The 19,199-nt window shown below is 33.8% G+C and overlaps 1 protein-coding gene across 1 annotated transcript in view; it reads right to left on the bottom strand.

The window, feature by feature from the left end:
- LOC117204039 overlaps nucleotides 1–18,394 on the bottom strand; it is a 225,791-nt gene extending 207,397 nt beyond the window's left edge. The window contains exon 1 of the mRNA XM_033441039.1: nucleotides 15,702–18,394. Within this exon, the coding sequence (XP_033296930.1) occupies nucleotides 15,702–18,012 (2,311 nt within the window). The 5' untranslated portion in view covers nucleotides 18,013–18,394. The remainder of the gene's footprint in view (nucleotides 1–15,701) is intronic.
- Between the last annotated feature and the right edge of the window lie 805 nt (nucleotides 18,395–19,199).

Raw genomic sequence — 19,199 nt, 5'->3', positions numbered from 1 at the left:
CCTAAACAAGTCTTCTTGATTGATTAGAACGACGTCAAAACGATCACGTTCGAATTCAGGACATCCTGTGTACGTCATCGATGTCTCTATCGATAATTCGCCAGTGACTCATGCGCGAGTACCTCGAGTTCGATCTCGAAATAATGAGCTGCCAATTAGCTGGAAATGAAAAGTTTGTCCTTCCGATCGATTCGTGCCGGGAAATTAGGTAACAAGGTACAGCCTGGCCTCGTGCACTGCGTCCATTTTTTTCTCCTAGTCTCATTTCAATATTTGTTCCGACATGCGAAATCTATTACCCTGTCATGAAGTAAAATCAACGACGACTCGGCGATCCACGCCTGGCCCATCGCCAAATTCACTTTCGAAGAAGACGTCGTAAAACAATACAGTTTGTGTTCGTTTTCTTCGAAACGAGCATGAAAATCGTACGTACCTGTGTATCGTCGAATCGATATAAACGTAATGTGGTACACAATTTGTAGTTCTTTCGAATTTTTAAATTGATAAGTTAATGGATAGTCGACACGCTCCGTGTTGAATTTTCCGCTTTGACAGGATATTCTCTTTTCTATTCGTCGATAAATTTGGCATACGATATTTTGTATAATCCAGTATCGGAGTTTAATTATCAATAATTTTTATTCTTGAGTGTTAAATATTTTTGTTTTACTAACGACAGTATGTTATTATATAGTAATATTACAAATATTATGAGACGTGTATTATACGGGAAACTGGTGATTCTGGTAGTGAACTGTCAGAAAGTCTCAAAAATTCATACGATAGAAAGGACGTCAAAATGACGTATTTGTATTTGCATTAAATGTTGTTTGAATTAAATGTGAACTTTGTGTTCTTGTATTCTTTGATCAGTTGAAGATTGGTAGTACCTAATGATATCTGACATGAATAGAAGGATAATCAAATTATCTTTATCTTTATCAAACAAAGTCAAAAAATTAAAATAGAAAACATCGCATAGAATGAAAATTTTAGCAGAAAAATATGTTTAAAGTCTTATACAATTCCTTTCCTTTATAGTTTTAATCTTCTTTTTACTTTTTATTTCGCATAGGAAGCAGACTGTGGTAGGTTGTGAGATGTAGGTCTATTTATATTTAATAGAGAAAGAATGATCCGTTTCATAGAAAATGTGTATATGTACAAATGATGTAGTAAATACACGAGTTTGGCAAACAACTAACTTTTATGTAGAATCTCGTTCGTATCGTTGGGATTTATTAATATAGTCTAAATATTTTATTCGAGTAAAATAAAGTCGGCTATGCGTATAGACAAATTACCGTCGTGTTTGCTTCCGAAAATAATCCTTGACCGCAGAAAATTGGCCGTGCTTCTTATATGCGACAAAAATAATTTCTTCATCTCCCAAAAGTCATCTTCGAGCGTTATAAAATCTTTTGTGTCATGACAAAATGGAATATTCCAGATATTTTGGTTGCTTCATCACTTGTGAAACTATATTCAAATGAATCAGATAAACATATATATTTTACAATAAATTAAAGTTATTTTTCTTTTACATCTACCGTAAGACGAGGAGTAACATATCATTATACATAAATAAATTTATTTTTAATTTTTCAAAATTAGATATTTTGCTTTCCGAAAAGAAGTTACCTTTTCCTAAATTTATCATCGAATAAGTTCTACCATTTTTTTTTAGAAAAGATTCATTTCTTTTAAAAATTTTTTCTGTTGCAATATTTGATTTATCATTAGACTGCAGATATTTATTCATTTATGGAAAATAAATATACGAAAATATATGGAGCGTATAATGACATGTAAAAATATATAAAATATTTCAAGTAAAATACTCGTTGTATTATTTAACCATATTCATAAAAAATATGAACTTACATACATCTGCGATCTATTTGTCACATTTCAAGGAACAGGTGCAGAATGATTCAAGGTATTATACCTCCGCGTTGTAATATTTGTAGTCAAAGGAACTATGGTCGTAAAATAATTCCGGAGATCAAGAGAATGATAATCACCTTTTGAGAACCTTATTAGGATATAAACTTCTTGTACATGAGATCTCATTGCCGAAGCTCAACAATCCGTTTTTAGAGAATCCTATTTTTTGGAGATGCTGACGAGTAAGTTGAGAGTGTAACATCCTACATAAGCACTTCTAGGATTACACGAACCTTAAATTCGAGGAAACGAGGTGACCTTTCGTTGATAGGATAGAAACTACTTTTCTTCCGTCATCCTTTCCTAACCAAAGACTAGCTTTCTACGATAGAATAAGAAGAATAATCTTCAAAAAATTTAATAAAAATTCCACAATTTGAAAAAATAATTCTTTAAACAGAGAAGTTGTTTCATTAATATTATCCATTAATATATGAAACTGATAGTAATAACTTTATTATTAACTATTATTACATGTATAAAAGTTATCTTAATAAACCAATTAATCTACTGATCGATAAGAAACTAAGGATTTTTAATAACATTCCTCTAATGATTGATAGTTTTATAAATTTAGAAGTTTCTACTCTTTTATAGGTAAATGGAACGAAGAAACAATTATTTTGCTATTCGACAAATATATTTTAATTATATTAAATTTACTTCAATTTGCAAGCAATAAAATGTTCAATCATTAAACTTATATCTAGTCAGAAATTAAATACATGAATTATTGGATATTTTATGGATAAAAATAATTAATATTTAGATTGCGGATATTTCTGCAAATTACATTTTTACGAGAACGATAAAATGAAATTTAAATAGAGATTCGCTTCACCCCCTAAACGGTATAACATATGTTTAACTTTGCACAAAGATCCTCAGTTTCTTAATATGCAGAAGCTAAAATAAACATATACTTTGTACATTTATATAAAATTATTTTACAGTACTATAACACATAAATACACAGAAGATAAAATACACAAAAGAAGTTCATTAACTTTTTAATTTTAAATATCTCATCAAACAAGATTCACGTTTTTCTCCCTCAATTTCAAACCATATACGTATACCATCTATTCTGCGGACGCAAAAGCTGTAAAATAGAATCTGTCAAAAGAACGAATCTACTTAACAAGATATTATTGAGAAAAATTACAAAATAATTGCATCCCAATGCACGTTTTCACGTTGAATCAAGCTTCTTGTTTCCGTTTCTGCGCCTCTTTTAACCGACCATTTTGGTCTGAGTTTGGTTTGCGTGCACGTACCGTGAACATACATCGTGTACAACCTGTACCCTCGTTGATACGATGCGTGTTTTGATTAAAGGGAGAAGCCCACAAGGGACTCTCGTTAATCCCTCCTTATCGTACGGAAGAGGCTTTGATACAGGATTGCAAGAACCAGCTTGGATAGCAGCAATTTACTTGCAATGATTAGAACCGCTGCGCACCGCTGCATGTGTAGGTGCTTGAAAAATTTCAACTCTGCGATACATTTACGTTGCATGCCACGTATAAACACGTACCAAAAATATAGTAGGTACGTATTAACCAAATATCATAAATAAGATTTTATCCGACTCCATATTCACCTTAATAATAAGAAGACAAAAGATTTCAGAGAAATCTCGTTTCTATTTGAAGCTGTAAAATATTCCAACAAATATCTATACCAGAAAACCAGGAAATTTGAAATAAAAATTCCTGCACGAGAAAGCGGAAAAATTGTTCAAAGCGAGTTTTTCTCTGGTCAATTTCATGCGGATTTTTACAAACAATCTGGAAGATATTGAAATATAAAGTCCGAAAGACATTGTGCGTAATATTATGTTTTTGTTTCACAGAAATAATAACAAAGGCGAGAACCGATTTCATTCTATTTCGTTCTCTTTTCCTTTAATTTTCTTTGAAACATCTAAATATACTAAATATAAGTTACTAAGTTACTAAATATAAGCGCAAATATATTGTCGTTACAACTAGCACATATTCGTAAAGTTTTAAAGAAACATGAAGTTCGAAGTTAAAATTCACCATTTATTTTTCTAATCTATGGGAGCATGTAAAAGCTGCGCATGTTTTTCCATGATATTTCTTCTTTCACATTTCTTACAAAGTGTAATTTTAAAATTACACCGACTCCGGGGAAAGGTAAAAAAGCAAAATACATTTTAGGTCACGACTCTTTAAAATCTCATTCGACTTATGAAACTAAGGGAAACTAAATAGGAGGAAACTCATCCAGAAAGAAAGATCGCAAAAAGTAGAGAACGATTGTCATAGGTCTGTGCATTTTATTTTTATAACTCTTGAAGTTGACCCTGCGTAGCTATGTTTCGTGTCACGATAGTAAACTATTATGAAGTCTTTTGCTATTTTAAAAAACTTCGTGAAAGTAAAAATCATCGTGAATCTCAAAATTCTACTACGCTTGGCAAAAAGTTTCCAAACAAACATAATAATGTTGAACTAACTAAAAATACTGAACTTCTTGAGATGTAAAATGCTATGATATAAATATGTGTGTACATATATGTAAATATATACGTAAATACAATATATATAGAAAATTTAAACTATAATATTTAACAAATATTGACAAATAGATTGCTAAATATTCTTTTCCCAGTAACATCTCTTCATTTTTTTCTACTATATAAGAAATTAAATTCTTGATTGTATTTTTCGCATTTACTTCTTATCAAACCGATTTAATCTTTCCATGTGTTCTGTGCCAGTGAAATTTGATAAATTATCAGTATTAATACAAATTTTTCCGTAACAGCAGTAAATTTCATAACGAAAGAAATTGAATTGTGCAAAAGAATTTAACAAATTGCCATTTGATTGTCCTACGTACCTTAAAATTGCAAAATTATAGAAATTCAAAAGCTATAATTTCTAGTTTGTCGAATTACTAATATTACAAACCATACTTTACTAATAAAGTTAATTCCGTAATGAATTATTATTATTAGTGAATTATTAACGCATTCATAAATCATTTGCTTTGGGAAAAAGCTTTAGCTATTCGTTAAAAACCGAAATACAAGATTTCAATTTGTTTCACATCCATTCTTACTGCAGGAAAGATTATGGAGAAAGATGGTTCGAATTCCGCGCGCTGCAAATATCCCGAGAATGTTTAAACGAAACGCGATTTATAGCAGAAGGAATGGCGCTCGCCAATTGTTCCTTTGCCAACGTCAAATGCTGTATCACCCCGCGCGTCTAGCAACAAGTTGATGTTTCCGTTTACATGCAAACGTCCGTACGCTAACGTCGAGATCAAACCGATAGTTACGCGACAAGAACTACTAAACACTTTAGATGTAATGCCAACAGTTCCAACAGAAACGCAAGCAGCGTCGCCAGAACGATATGCGAAATGCGTTTTGAATACGAGCTGGCTGAATTGTTATGTTATAATATCCATTTCACGCTCGAACATTTCGTTCGATTCGTGCACGACGCTTCTGGAACCGATAGAACAGGCATAAATTGCAAACGATTATGATCAGATACTTGGCGGGTTCGATAAAATAAGAGAAACTGATGCGCATCGAGGATTTGAACAATTTGAATAAAATCATTAAGAATTCAAAATGAATAATTTAGAAACTAATTATCTCTTTATTCTAAAGATCTCAGGATTTCCGCTATCAGATACAAAAAATATATATTTTGCAACATTTTAATGAAAATAAACGTAAAGGCTATACGGAAACAGCGAGATGAATTTATATTTCTCCTGATTTTTCATATTATTTAATGCCTTTCTACTGAAAACAAACAGGAATTGCAAATTATCGTGTTTCTCCTCTCTCTTGATATTAACAAAAAAACACGTCACGTATGATGTCAATGATGACATTCAAGTTAAGGTATGAAATGTATATAAATTTTTGTTCTCTTACTGAACATCAACGTATAATAACAACGAAATACAAGAAAAGTACGAAAGAAGTAGGTCATGTTTTCCTATTTTTTTAATATTTTCCTATTTTTTATATTTTTTATATTTTTTTTAAACTAAATACGCGTTTCTACCACTTTGTTGAATATTAAAAAAATATTGATTATCGTGATATTAGTTATTTGGTTGACATTTTATAAACCTTCAGGGATTTATTATGTATTTTTTGAAAACTCGTATCTGAATTTAACGAATTCAAATTCTTCAACATTTTCTAAAATAATACGTAGCGTTTCTTTGGATATGGAATTTCAAGGATTTAGCATTATACGTAAAATTAATTGCTGTCCTTTTACACATGTTTGGTATATGAAATACAGATACATATACAAGTGTATATACGAAATATGTATATGGAAGAAGTATATAGGAATGTAATACGAATAATGAAAAAAATAAATAGAACGAAGAATCGAAGAAACGTAGAATATTTTCTGGCGAGTCTAAAGACTTGAAATTATAATTATCTCCGGTTTAGCAAAATTAATATTTTAAATACAGTAATTCCGCCAGTAATTAACAATATACGAGCACGTTTGGGAAATTAGTTCTGCAGAGTCAGGCTACACAGAAGTTTCTCTTGCTTTGGTAGAATTCTGCCAAATATAGCAAAGCCACAGAATTCGTATCACGCTATTCCACTAATGCCGGTTTTGCAAGAAATTTTCCACATATTAACGCGTTGATCGAATGGTACTGCATAAGAGTATTAATAAAAATATCAAACACAACGCCAGGATCATGAATAATTCATCAAATTTCTCAATTAAAAGATATTTCAAGCACCAACGGACAAACCATTCCAGTTTCGCAAATTATTCTAGCTATACACAATATTTCAAACGACCGCTTTATCAAGGCAATGAAAGCAACGTTGACGAGCATGCCCTTCTATTCAAATATTACATTTTCAGAGCAACCTTTTCAATGTTATGACGTTATTATAATACTTCCTCTAAAACATACAAATTCGATATTTCTTTCAATTTTTATATATCTGTGTTCTGCTGTTAAAAAAAGATATATATTTTACGGGTAAAGTGTTCAGAATACATAAACTAAATTTTCTATAATTAATCTAGTCTGGAAATTGTATATTTCTATCCCGAAATTGTGAAATTACCGATGAGAAAGTAGTGATAAAAAATAATTTTGTCATTGTATCATTATATATCAACCGTATTAAAGAAAGAAACAGAAGAGAAAAGGAGACATTTTCCATAAATCACGTCTACTTGACGTTACTAAAATTTATCATAGAAATATTACGACCACATTGTTGGTCGTTATAAATAATCATAATATTCGATGACTTTCTATAATACAGTAGCTCGTGTGTGTCATAGAAAACACTCAAACATAACACAATGTAATCCGACAACATTGGTCGAATTACAAACGTACTGGGAAATGTTTAGTACAAGTATACATTTTAAGAAAATATGTAAACAGTCGATTATCTACTCTTCGTAAATCTTGATTATGTCTCTTCGATACCCATGTGCCTAAGGCATTTGAAGAAGGTCAAACAGATCCGCGCTATTCTATTTATTATAAACAACCTTTTTAATGTACACGGTTACAGAACCGTAAACAGAGACACTCACAGACCCATTTCAAGGTTTGTTAGTCGCAGGATTGATAATTTTCCTCAATTTGAAAGAATAAAACCATGTACATATTTAGTCATTACGAACGTGCATTGATTCGACAAAAAATAGAAGTTATTACTTTGGTTAAATATGTCTATGTATGATGACTTGGAAAAGCTACAAAAAGCTGGAAAAAAAAAACAACGTCTCTTATGCTCCAACTTGACAGTTTTCTGTATTATGTACATTCTGCAAATTTTTGCGTTGTATTTCCCATAGCTGAATAAATATCTGCTGTCTAATAATGCAACACACAACGGATTAAAGTACATAAACGCATGATTGTGTTATTAAAACGGCAGCTTTGTTATCATATTGGGAATACCGTAAATTATGTAATAAGCTTTCCACAGCTTACACATATCCAGCATTAGCTAGCAACGCGAAGTACTTACAAGCTCAAAAGTTCCATTCTCGTCTTAACGCACACGCGAACCATTGCCAATCCAATGTAATCCTTCCTTTAGTAGCGACATAGCCGCTAGTAAAATACGATTTTCGCCGTCTCTCAGACACTTTGACGGCGGATATGCCGCGATCAAAAGAGTTTCATTTTGCCTCTGAGGATCTACCGTATTCCGGCTCCTCTCTTGAATATTTAGTGGAGGGTCGCGATGTCTAGCCGTGCCATAGCCGCGACATTTCATTAATAAATGACTATGTGTTTCTTCTATTCCTTAATCCGTCACAGATTTTCCTGTTTTTCGTGCTTAGTCTAAGAACATGTTTAATCTAAACAGAAAAGAGTCTTGATATTTTGATCGATCGGTTACGATTCATCTTTTATTAAAAATCACAAGTTGAAACAGCTATGGTTGATTATTCTGTTAATTATTTAATTCTATCACGTTTCATAAGCATTTCATTCAAGACGAAACGAGATTTAATATATCAATAAATTATTGATAAATTTGTATTCTAGATCACAAATTAATAAGTGATAATTATGCTGCGGTTAATTAATTATGAAGGAATCTATATCTTTGTATTGTATTATTGTATCCTTCCGTTATCGTATTATAAAGTATTTAACCTCAGAGAGCGTAGGTTAAACAGATTGTGTTTAATTTATTGGATAGAAATAATTAATTAAAATGAATGGAACGTTTCAATAATTGTTTCTGCTCTCATTTTTGTAACGTTATATTGGATCGGTATTTAAACTATGTGGTAGTGACAACATTACTTGAAAATAATATTGGACTACAGAATTGCAGATTATTTAAAATTTGATTGATTTAAAAATAGAAATAATTCTGACTCATTCATCTAAATTTGAATATATGAGAATGTTTTTATTTGTAATATCTATGATATTTATTTAGCTTTGTAAAGGTTTATAAATAATTAGACACAGCTTAAAGAGCCTTAGAGAACCTTATTTAGGTCAAAAATAATTCTTTTGTAACATTACCTTCCTAGTTTATTACAAACAGTAGGTTTTAACAATTCATTGTTTTAAAAAGGAGACTGTACATAACTGTAATTTAAAATTTCCTTGAAAATTTATTGAAATAACAAATTAGAAAAGAAACATGAAATCGAAAAGGGAAACAGGAATAAATCTTACCGAAAAGACTCGAAAATCCTTAAAAAAAATTCGTTGCCAGTAGATGTATCTCGCTTCCGTATTTTTTTAACTTAATTTTCTACCCCATTCAGTTTTATGTCACGACACTAAATTAGGATCCTGTTCTATTTCTAAAAATCACATAGCCGCGAAGCTTTAAATCTCAATCTACAGTTTCTATTATTCTTCTCAGTTCTATTCTGGAAATAGTACTTTATTCTAAAGTCATTATTTTTACGTATTTATTTATTTTTCAAATCATTTGTCACATACTTTGAATAAAAAATGTAATTGCTGTATAAGCCATCAATCAAGTTAATCATGCCTTAATACTTAATTTTCTTTATTCAGACTACAAACGAATTTCTAATTATTTCACATTTCGAAGGATGATCAAATTTTCTTTTCCTTTTACGACGTAGATATTACGAGTACGCTATTTTGTCTATTTTATACATTTTGTATATTCAATTGTATTCTTTCAATTTTCGCACCTATACAGTGCATTTAGTTATTATTGCAGCTCTGATTTTGTTACTAATTAATTAGATCCAATTTTATTGTGTATCATTTAGCAACACTTTTATCTGCCTACAAAAATCCGATACTGTGAAAATGAAACGCAGAGCCTGATAAAAAAAAACAATTGAATATACTTCTCGTGGCCACTGTAAATTTTTCATAAATGCATACACATTTCACAGTCACATGATGACATTCGCAACGTTCCTTAATTGCTGGAACAAAAACACTTGATTTTGCAGACTCTACGATACATATACAAAACCTATTCTGCTAATTCTGTTACGTTAGAAAGTTTCGATTCCCCTTGAAATGAGACCTCAATAAAGCCTGCATCATCTTTCACCGGTTAAGAGACAAAAGTAAGGACCAGAAACCAAAACAAATCTCATTGTCCTTTTCAATCGTTCGTAGCCCAGTTTCACAGGGAAGTTTGACGAGAAAGGAGACTGTGCCAATTATCTCGTCCTCTGAAAGGTTCTGAGAAGAAGTCGACGATCATTTCCCGCAGAGGGACAAGAAACAAGACCAAAGTCGAAAGACAACTGCTGAAAGGGAGATTGTATCAACGAGATTCGTTGCGGAGCTTTCCGCTGATTTTCATGAGACTTCCTGGTAGAAGGCGCGGTACTAATCTGTTTGGCTGAAAGCCCGTCACCAAGGACCAACGGCTGTCTGCGACGGTCAGATGAGACGGCCATAACGACGTCTGCCCAAAATTATCCCGCTGTTTTCCCGCAATCAACTTTTCTCAGACCGTTTCTTCAGTACGTAATTATTTTCGATTCCTTGACTTTCAAATTCCGGAAATTGGTTATTACATAATTTTCTTATATTTCTCGCTAATCTCGCTAAAGTAGGTATTTTGAACAACGTAGAAAAGACGATCAGCGGGATACTTCTTGTATCGTTTCATAAGTTTCACCATTTCTTTCCTTGTCAAAAAGAAAAGTATTATATGTAAGCGATGATGTATCAATAATGATAATGATATTATGATATTCTTCCTCTTTTCAATTATGATATTGTATTTTCTATACTATTTTCTTCTCTATAATCTTTTTAATTATTTTTTAAATACTTCGATGCAACCGACACCAATCGATATTTAACTAAAACTAAGATAATCAGAAAACAGAATATTCTCTCTGTATATCGTAACATAAATATATTTCAAATATCTTGAAATTGAATATAGAAATATCGGTTTGATCTTTACCTTGTTAATTACACTTATTCCTTTATCGACGAACCAGCTTCCTCTACCGATATGTGTACACAATTTGAAACGCGCAGCATTCCACGTTAATCGAATTAGCCAAAGTATTATCGATTAGTTCGACGATTTATTCGGTTTATTTCCAGGTTGCAAATTCGTTTGCGACGTTATCGAACGATAGCTGAAATGTCAGCAAGCGTTTAAAAGCCACTTTAATCCGACCTTTATTTCGCTGGACATTTGGTTGAAATACCCGGCTCGAGAAATCACTAAAAGCTTCAAAGAGCGCGTAATCCAATTTCCAATGAGAATTGAATGTCCGCTATATCTAACAACTTACGTGATCGTGACCAAGTTTTCAATGACATATACTCCGTTATTATTTCAACTTTTATTATCTATCGAGAAGAATTTCATGGACAAACATTCATAACATCTACGTACCTGTACAGTGTAAAAATTATTGTCTGGCCTTTCAAAGATTAGTATTTTTCTGCCTCCTATGCGTCTCATAAATATTCGTCCTATAAATTTATGTTTAATTTATGTTAAAGTTGTGATTGATTTGGATTCATTATCATAATTAATTGCGTTATTAATGTATCGTTTAAAGGAGAGCAATTGCACTAGTTAAACTAGTTCTTACTTTGGAAATCAATATTTGAACGGATGGAGGGCATTGTTATTGGAATATCGATCATAAATTATATGAATTGGCAGAAATTACACCCATTTCTTTTATAACTGTCATAAAAGTTACGATACTTGTATGGAATCTAAAATTTTCTATGAAAACATAGAAACAATCAAATGAGATGCCTCCAATAAAAGCATATTACAATAAAAAAATTATTTAAAAAGATGATAAAACGAACTATAGAAATAGAATTACGGTTACAATAAAAAGTATGTAATTCTAAGAAATTGATATTTGGAAAAATATATTACCTTATTAGTTGGAAAATATATTTATTGATTTGACGTTAAACTTTAGCGTCACTTTAAATCGCCGGTTCATCTCTTCGTGCAAATTAAAATTGAAGAAACGAAAGGAAATAAAATGACACAAAATATTAATAACGGCTTATAACATGTGTTCCTGATCGGTTATTACTTTTATAAATTAATAATTGAACTAATAACTAATAGTTTCGGACGAACATTTCGGAAGAAAGATTCAAACAGACTATAATTTTATAATCTCGATAGAATGGTCTTCGTTTACATACCCATCATTTTCAGAATATCTATTAGAAACTTCTTGCAAAGTCCAACATTCTTTATAAATTCAAACAGTGACTTTTACCTCAAGGAGGCAATCTCATCAAGCAGATACGTTTCAAATTCAAATAACGTGGAATCTAGAATCGCCAGAATCTTTTTCTTTTTAGTGGATTTCTTTCGTATCGGGATTACGAGAATATTTCTCTTCTAGTAAAAACTGATCCTACAGATTCCACAAATTCTACTCTATATTATAAAGGAGGAACTCTTATCGTATAACTATTCTAATTATATCGAAGAAACTAAGATTCTTCTACAAGTTAATACTTTATTAAATTAAGTTGCACCACTGAAACTTAATACTTCCGCCCCTATTCCGTTTTCTGGTACTTTCTTCAAGTTTTCCTCCTTTTCTTTAAAATTTGATCAGTATGATCGAATTTCCTCTCTCTCTCTCTCTCTCTCTCTCTCTCTCTCTCTCTCTCTCTCTCTCTCTCTCTCTCTCTCTCCCTCTGTTTATCTGTACGAAAAGAATGTACGAAAACCAAGAATCATTTTCATATGTATATTTGTACACTTTTATGTGTATATGTGAAACTGCATGAAATTTTATGTGTATATGTTATGTATTGATCGAAATTTTCAAATTTTTGTTCTATGCTTTTACGAATAGACCGTGGAAGTTTATATACTTACATATATGAAATTTAGATGTGTTGGAATGCTGAGAATGTGCATAAAATATATAAGGTATTTAGAATAAAGTACTGCTTATAAATAATTAATAATAAAAGAATAATTTCACGAGAATTCTTCACACGTAAAACAGTGTGCAAATTATCTATGGCATTGTGATTGATCTAAATGAAAAAGCTGACATCTCCTACAATTGACGTTTCAATGTAAAGAAGGTACGAAAGTATCCACTGTAGCGTAAACGTAACAGATTTTATATGAAAATTCATTAAGTTGGTCTTTTGGTAAAGCTTGCGAATCATAGTAAAATAAGTCATTGGAAGGAAAATTTAAAATGCAGATTTTTTTTTAAATCCTTCATATTTAGTTTCTGGATATGTGTTTCGTTACCCAACGAGCGATTTCATGTACAATAATATACATATGTTTCTAAACTTGTCCTTCCCATTTCTCTAAATATTCGAAACTTGTAACATTTTAAAATTTAAACATATACTCATAAAGATAGTCGTAAGATAAAATCTTGAAAAAGAACTCACTTCCTTTATCGATTATTTATATCTATAAGTATATAATTTTCTGGTCAGATTTTTCTTTGGAAAGGAAATCAATCGATTATAACTTTCCCCTTACAGGAAAATTTAATAATTTAATGATCATAGTTCTCCATTCGTAGAAAACATAAGAATTAAAAATTACAATAAATGCTTGATAATAACGACTCTAGTAGAATGATAAAGATAGCAAAATACTAACTATGAAGCTAGCCTTGGTTTCTTCCAAATCTCTAATCCAAATCAAATTTCTAAAATAGCTATCTCGAAGTACTAAACGAAATTCCTTATCTAATCTATAATTCTAAAATTAATATCATTTTTATTATTTTGATAATAAGTACTTACGTTGATAATAAATAATACTTCTCTAACTAACTATTACAAAGATTACTGAATATTTTATAACGATTCTTGTCATTTTTACCAACAGTAATAGAGGAAATAATATAGGTATAAGAAGTAATATATAAAAAGTACAAGAACAGAAATTAGAGAAAGAAATGGATAACATTTCTCTATCATAAAATAATATTTATATTGTAGCTCATTATATTCTACTCTTTTTAACTAAAATATCTCATTTCGAAATATACGAGAAGTCTGAAGTTTTACCATTTTTGTGTCGTCATTTTCCTTCGTGCAATTTGAAAACATTTAATTATCGTTTAATATCATGTTTAATACAACTTTGATTAAAAGAGAAAAACACGGAGAACTACGTACCCTGAAAAATGAACAAATGCCAAATACAACATTTTAACTAAGAACAGTATCGTATTTACTGTTTAACAAATCGTTTCCAAAGGATTAAACCGGTCTTCTACATTTAACGAAGCAAACCAACATTCGCCAAAAAGCTCCTACACTATCATCTCAAATCGTTTGCATGGAAATGATTTTATTTTATCCCATGCGATTTCCTGAGGATTTACAGCGCCTGCCACGCAAAAACACACGAGGGACCCATCGATTAACCCAACGTTCATTTCACTTGTGCTTCTTTCTTTCCTTTAAACTCGCCTGCGTCCATTATTAGCCTCGTAGCATCGAGTAACGACATTGTTCGCGGTGTAATACTAACAAAACGGCAAGTTGCGACGTATAACGCGAAAGTTTCGTCATAACGCCGAAGATGAATATTTCTAGAACGTGAAGGAAATCCAACGTCGCGTAAACACGGCGGGATAGCGGTGAATAGGAAGCTGAGCTTTTAAGGGGCAAGTTTTCGCATTAGCGAAAAGACGTAACGTAACCATGGTCACATGCTTCAAGACAATTACGGACACTTTGACACTGCGACACGAAATCGTCGAAATTCTGTGGCACTTAAAAGAGTTCGTTTCTCGTAGCAGTCATTTCCCTTCGTCTTTCGCTTTACGTAGTTCTATCTCTTTGTATAATTACGAAGTAAGGTTCGGTGCAAAGCGTTTTAATAGTGCTGTCACTTCGAACGAAACTTGTCGCTTTTAATTAAATGTGCAATTAACAGAGTACGTTAGTGGAACTATCTATCTTGGAAAATGTTCCGGAAGATTAAAAGTTGGTTGTCTTTGCTTTTGTCAGCGTGTTGTTTTTTTTTTTAATATAATAGCGATAATACATCGTTAGAGGATGATGACGATTACTTATTTATCATTTATCTTTAGTAGATGAGTTTATCGTAGTTATTTTCCTTACCGAGATGCGTTAAATTCACATAATTTATTTCGAGTAGGTAGAAAATTTATTTTAGATGTCGTTTTTAAAATTTTATGCTTTGTAACTGTTTCACTAAATGGAAGAACAGTAGTTTAACGAGAAAAGTATCCATGTATAAGTGCAACAATTAATACCGTCTTTTTTAACCATACTAATAATTTTACTCTAACTTTCTTAAACTAAAATTTCTAACACTTAATGAAACATTTGCATAATTTTATATATCCAAGAAATAATGACTACACTTTTCACTATGATCAAATAGAGATAAGATAACTAAGAATTGAAATAATTTTTTTAAATCTAAAATAGTTTTAATTCAAAGAAAAAAGCATTCACGTATGTGTACATAAAATATTTTTATCCAAAATACTCGATATTAATATATGGAATTAACTATGGATTAAATAAATTGCGATATTTAAGAAGCATTTTAGTCGCCCTCATTAATATCGTCTCCTCTGCAAATTTTAAATGAAAGCAACTCTCTGACAAAACAAAATTAGAGGCCTATTCATTACTTGCACCGCATTGAGTTCCGTCACGACAAAGCATCTTTCACACTTCACAGCGTGCTTCTGCATTTCAAAAAGACCGACAAAACATCAAAGTAGTTCATTTCTTACCTTGCGTGCTCCGTTCCTTTTTCTTCCGTCGCAGTCTCCTCTTTTGCACTTTCTCCTTGTAATTAGATGACGAAGAATCGTCGCAACCCGCCGCTTCCTGTTTCTCCGCTATCTTCTTCGCCTCCTCCTGCCTCTTTTTCAGCAGCTCGTACACTCTCTTAAAGTAATCTCTAGCAATGTCCTCGTTCGATTTGTTCGTTAACACGCCTCCACTATTCGAACAGTCGGTATTATCAGCAGATTGTTCGTCGAGATTTCCTTTCGAATCACTTCGCTCCACGCATTGCCCCAAAGATGGCAATTCCTCGCTACCATCCACGATCTTGAATGTGTCGCTTTTCTTCACATTCGACCGGGCGTATAGCTCCTTATAGTCATTGAAGGCCTTCTTGGGAATTGTGCTGTAACCACAATCCGGAGAATTCACGTTAAAGGAATTAGTTTCATGATTCTTCGCTTGAACCTTCGCTAATATATGATTCCTAGACGTGTCGGGCTTCTTATCAACAACCAGATAATTTTCCTGTAAACTGGTACTTGGCCTATCGTTGACAGAGCCGTTAGAAGCGTCGTTAGAAATCACAGTGAACGAATCGCCCAAGTTAACCCGACCATCGTCCGAAGTTCCTTGATTCTCGGGACTATTTCCTTGTTTCAGTAATGGATTCAAACAATTCTGCAAGTTCTGACAGACTTTGCAATTCTTAAAAGAACACAGATCCGTCTGAAGATCTTTCCATCTCGGTTTACTCATAAAGTCTTCCTCTTTGACTTCTCTGGCGTCTGATTCGCGATGCTGTCTCTCGTGCTTCTTTCTCTCCTTGTACTGGCGCCAGGACTCTTCGACGGTGTCCTGGCACCCGACACGCCTCGGAGGATTCTCCTGCTCCGAGTCCAGGCTGCCTCCCATCTGGCCCAGCAACACGTCGCTCTTCGTTTTTCGGTAGAGCTTCCGTTTCTCCGCGGGCTCTCTCGTTTGGGAACTTTGTCGACGATTCGTGCCAGTCGTTTCCGCGGCCTCGAGGATCGTCTCGCTCCTGGAACGGCGGTACGCTTTTTGCCTGAACGAATCTTTGGAACGCGACCTGTCGGACCTCAACGATCTCTCCCTCTCGATCTGCCTGCTGCTGCCCGCTTTCTGCCTGTCCTTCTGAAGAATCTCAGGATCGAACCTGATGACGCTCGTCTCGCTGCGCACCTTTCGGGTACGATAACCTCGCGGATCCTCCGGTTGCCTGTAATCCGAGTACCTCTTCTGAATTCCAACGCCTGGACGCGTGTTGCTCCGACTCAGACTCCTCGACTGTTCCAGTTCCATCCTCTGTTGAATCTTCCTTCTCAGAAACGATCTCACCCTTTCTAGCTCTTCGTTCTTAATCTTCCTGCTAACGTTGGTGTCTTCCGGTTTCAAAGTCTCGTCAGAAGCTTCGTGCGATTCGTTGTCCACGGAATTGTTCTCATCGTTGCGTCCTCTTTCGCTTCTCACATCTTCCTGCCTAATTGCTTCTCTGAGACGGGTCAAACCGTCTTTGATCCTCTGACTAAGAATCTCATCGTCGTTCTCATTAATTTTTAATTGTGGGTCCTCGTTAGGTTCTTCTTCCTCCACGTGCACCAATCTTGGCAGAGTCTCGCTATGACTCCTCAGATAAGCCTTCACCTTCTTACACCGCTCCTTGGCGATCTCCTCGGCGCTCTTTCCCACGGTATTCTTATTTCTTAGGTCGTCTATAATTTGCTGTCTTAGATAATCTCCTATGGAATACCTTTTCGAATTTGCCTTCTCGTTGCTCTCTCTCGACGCGCTCTCGCAACCACCAGAATGTCTACTCTTCTTTTTCTTCTCCTTCTCCTTCACCGTGACTTCGCTTTTTGATTTCCGCGGTTTGTAGCCAAATTGAACAGATCCAAACTTCGTACTGAATCCGTCCACGTTCCTGTTCCCTTGAGCAGGAAGCGCAATCGTCGAAGATGCGGAGGAAGATGAAAAGGGCGAAGGAACGGTAGAAGATTTCTCGCTTGTGGATCTGCTGCTTGGAAACTCCTCGTGCGAGCTGAGACCCTCACGAAAAGAGCCTCTGGCCCGCTGCGCTGTTCGTCCAGTCGTCTCGACCAGGAGACGGCCATCCTTGTCCAACAGCTGGATGACAGGAAGCTTGTCCGCGGACGTGGTCAGCTCCCACTCCCAGTGGAGCGGCTTGTCCAGCTTCAATCTGATGATCGGTTCCGTAGGTTCATTGGAAGACGAAGAATCCGGATTGACCAGGCTCGACGACGACGTGGCTGTTATAATCGGGTGAGCGTTCTTCATGTTTCCGGTTCTCGCGCTCTCGTGCACAAGCCGAAGCAGTTTTCGTTCTTGCGCCGCGCCGGGTTCGATCACCTTCGCAGCTCGAGGGCCACCGTAAACTTTTAGTCCCCCTTAACGATTTCAGCGAAACGATCACCTCGATGTTTGGACCCAGTTGACTTTTAACTTACAGGATGATGCTTCGATATTTTTAACCATATACGGGAAATTTCAATTAGTTTGGTTCTTATCGATTGTACGATGAATTAACGTGATCCCTATCGATCGATTCTTTTGATTGTGTAATCGATTAACGCGATTTTTGTCGCTCGACTCTCTTGATTATACGATTTATTAACGTGACTTTTGTCGTTTGATTTTTACTTTGTACGGAGCTTCCTTAATTGTTTTATCTCGCGGTTAAATTTAAAAGATTTTTCATTTTCCAACCTTATTTTTGTTTTATGGTTACATTTAAATGATTTTCATTTTGTAGAGGGCTTCTTTCTATAGTCAAATGTAGAAGTGACTTTTTCTTCCTGGGGGCTTCCCTTGCTTTCTATTTTTACTTTATAGCCAATTTCAAATGGTCTATTTTTATTTGGAAATCAAGTTTACGTGAAATCTTTAGTTACTGTACGCATTGATTTATATCAGAATTTTAATATAACTTGTTCTTATTTTTGAAAATTAGAGAATAAAAGCTCGTCACCTCGTGGAAGTATCAGTATGCTGTTTTTTCTTCGATGAAGAATATTTACAGAAATACCAAGTTCGATAGTGGGCAAAAATTAGCAAACATTTATACTGGCGAAAATTCTTTTTCGTATCATACTCGATCATTGATTTCGATTGGAATATCAGAGCGTAACAGAGCCAAGATTTATATTTCCACAACTCGAAGCTGAATATCAATATTCAAATGTTCATTTAGACAGTTATCGATGTATGTATGAATATTTCTTCGCCATAACACGCAAATATTTGTACGTATAGAGAAATATTTTCAAAACGAAATGCAGTTATTTTGATCGAGTACCGTTGCAGCCACAAACTTCAAAATTGTTGCTAGTTCTTCCAAACGAATACTTGAAACACACTCGATACAGCTTCTAGATCCGCGAGAAATATATACCAATATTCACTGACATATTCACATCGTTCTACATCTTGCTATATTTTTCGTTCTTCGTACATATAATATTTCT

The sequence above is a fragment of the Bombus bifarius genome, unplaced genomic scaffold (genome assembly GCF_011952205.1).
Source record: "Bombus bifarius isolate JDL3187 unplaced genomic scaffold, Bbif_JDL3187 scf7180000007977, whole genome shotgun sequence".
Taxonomy (NCBI): Eukaryota; Metazoa; Arthropoda; class Insecta; order Hymenoptera; family Apidae; genus Bombus; species Bombus bifarius.
This window is presented reverse-complemented; position numbering and strand designations above follow the sequence as displayed.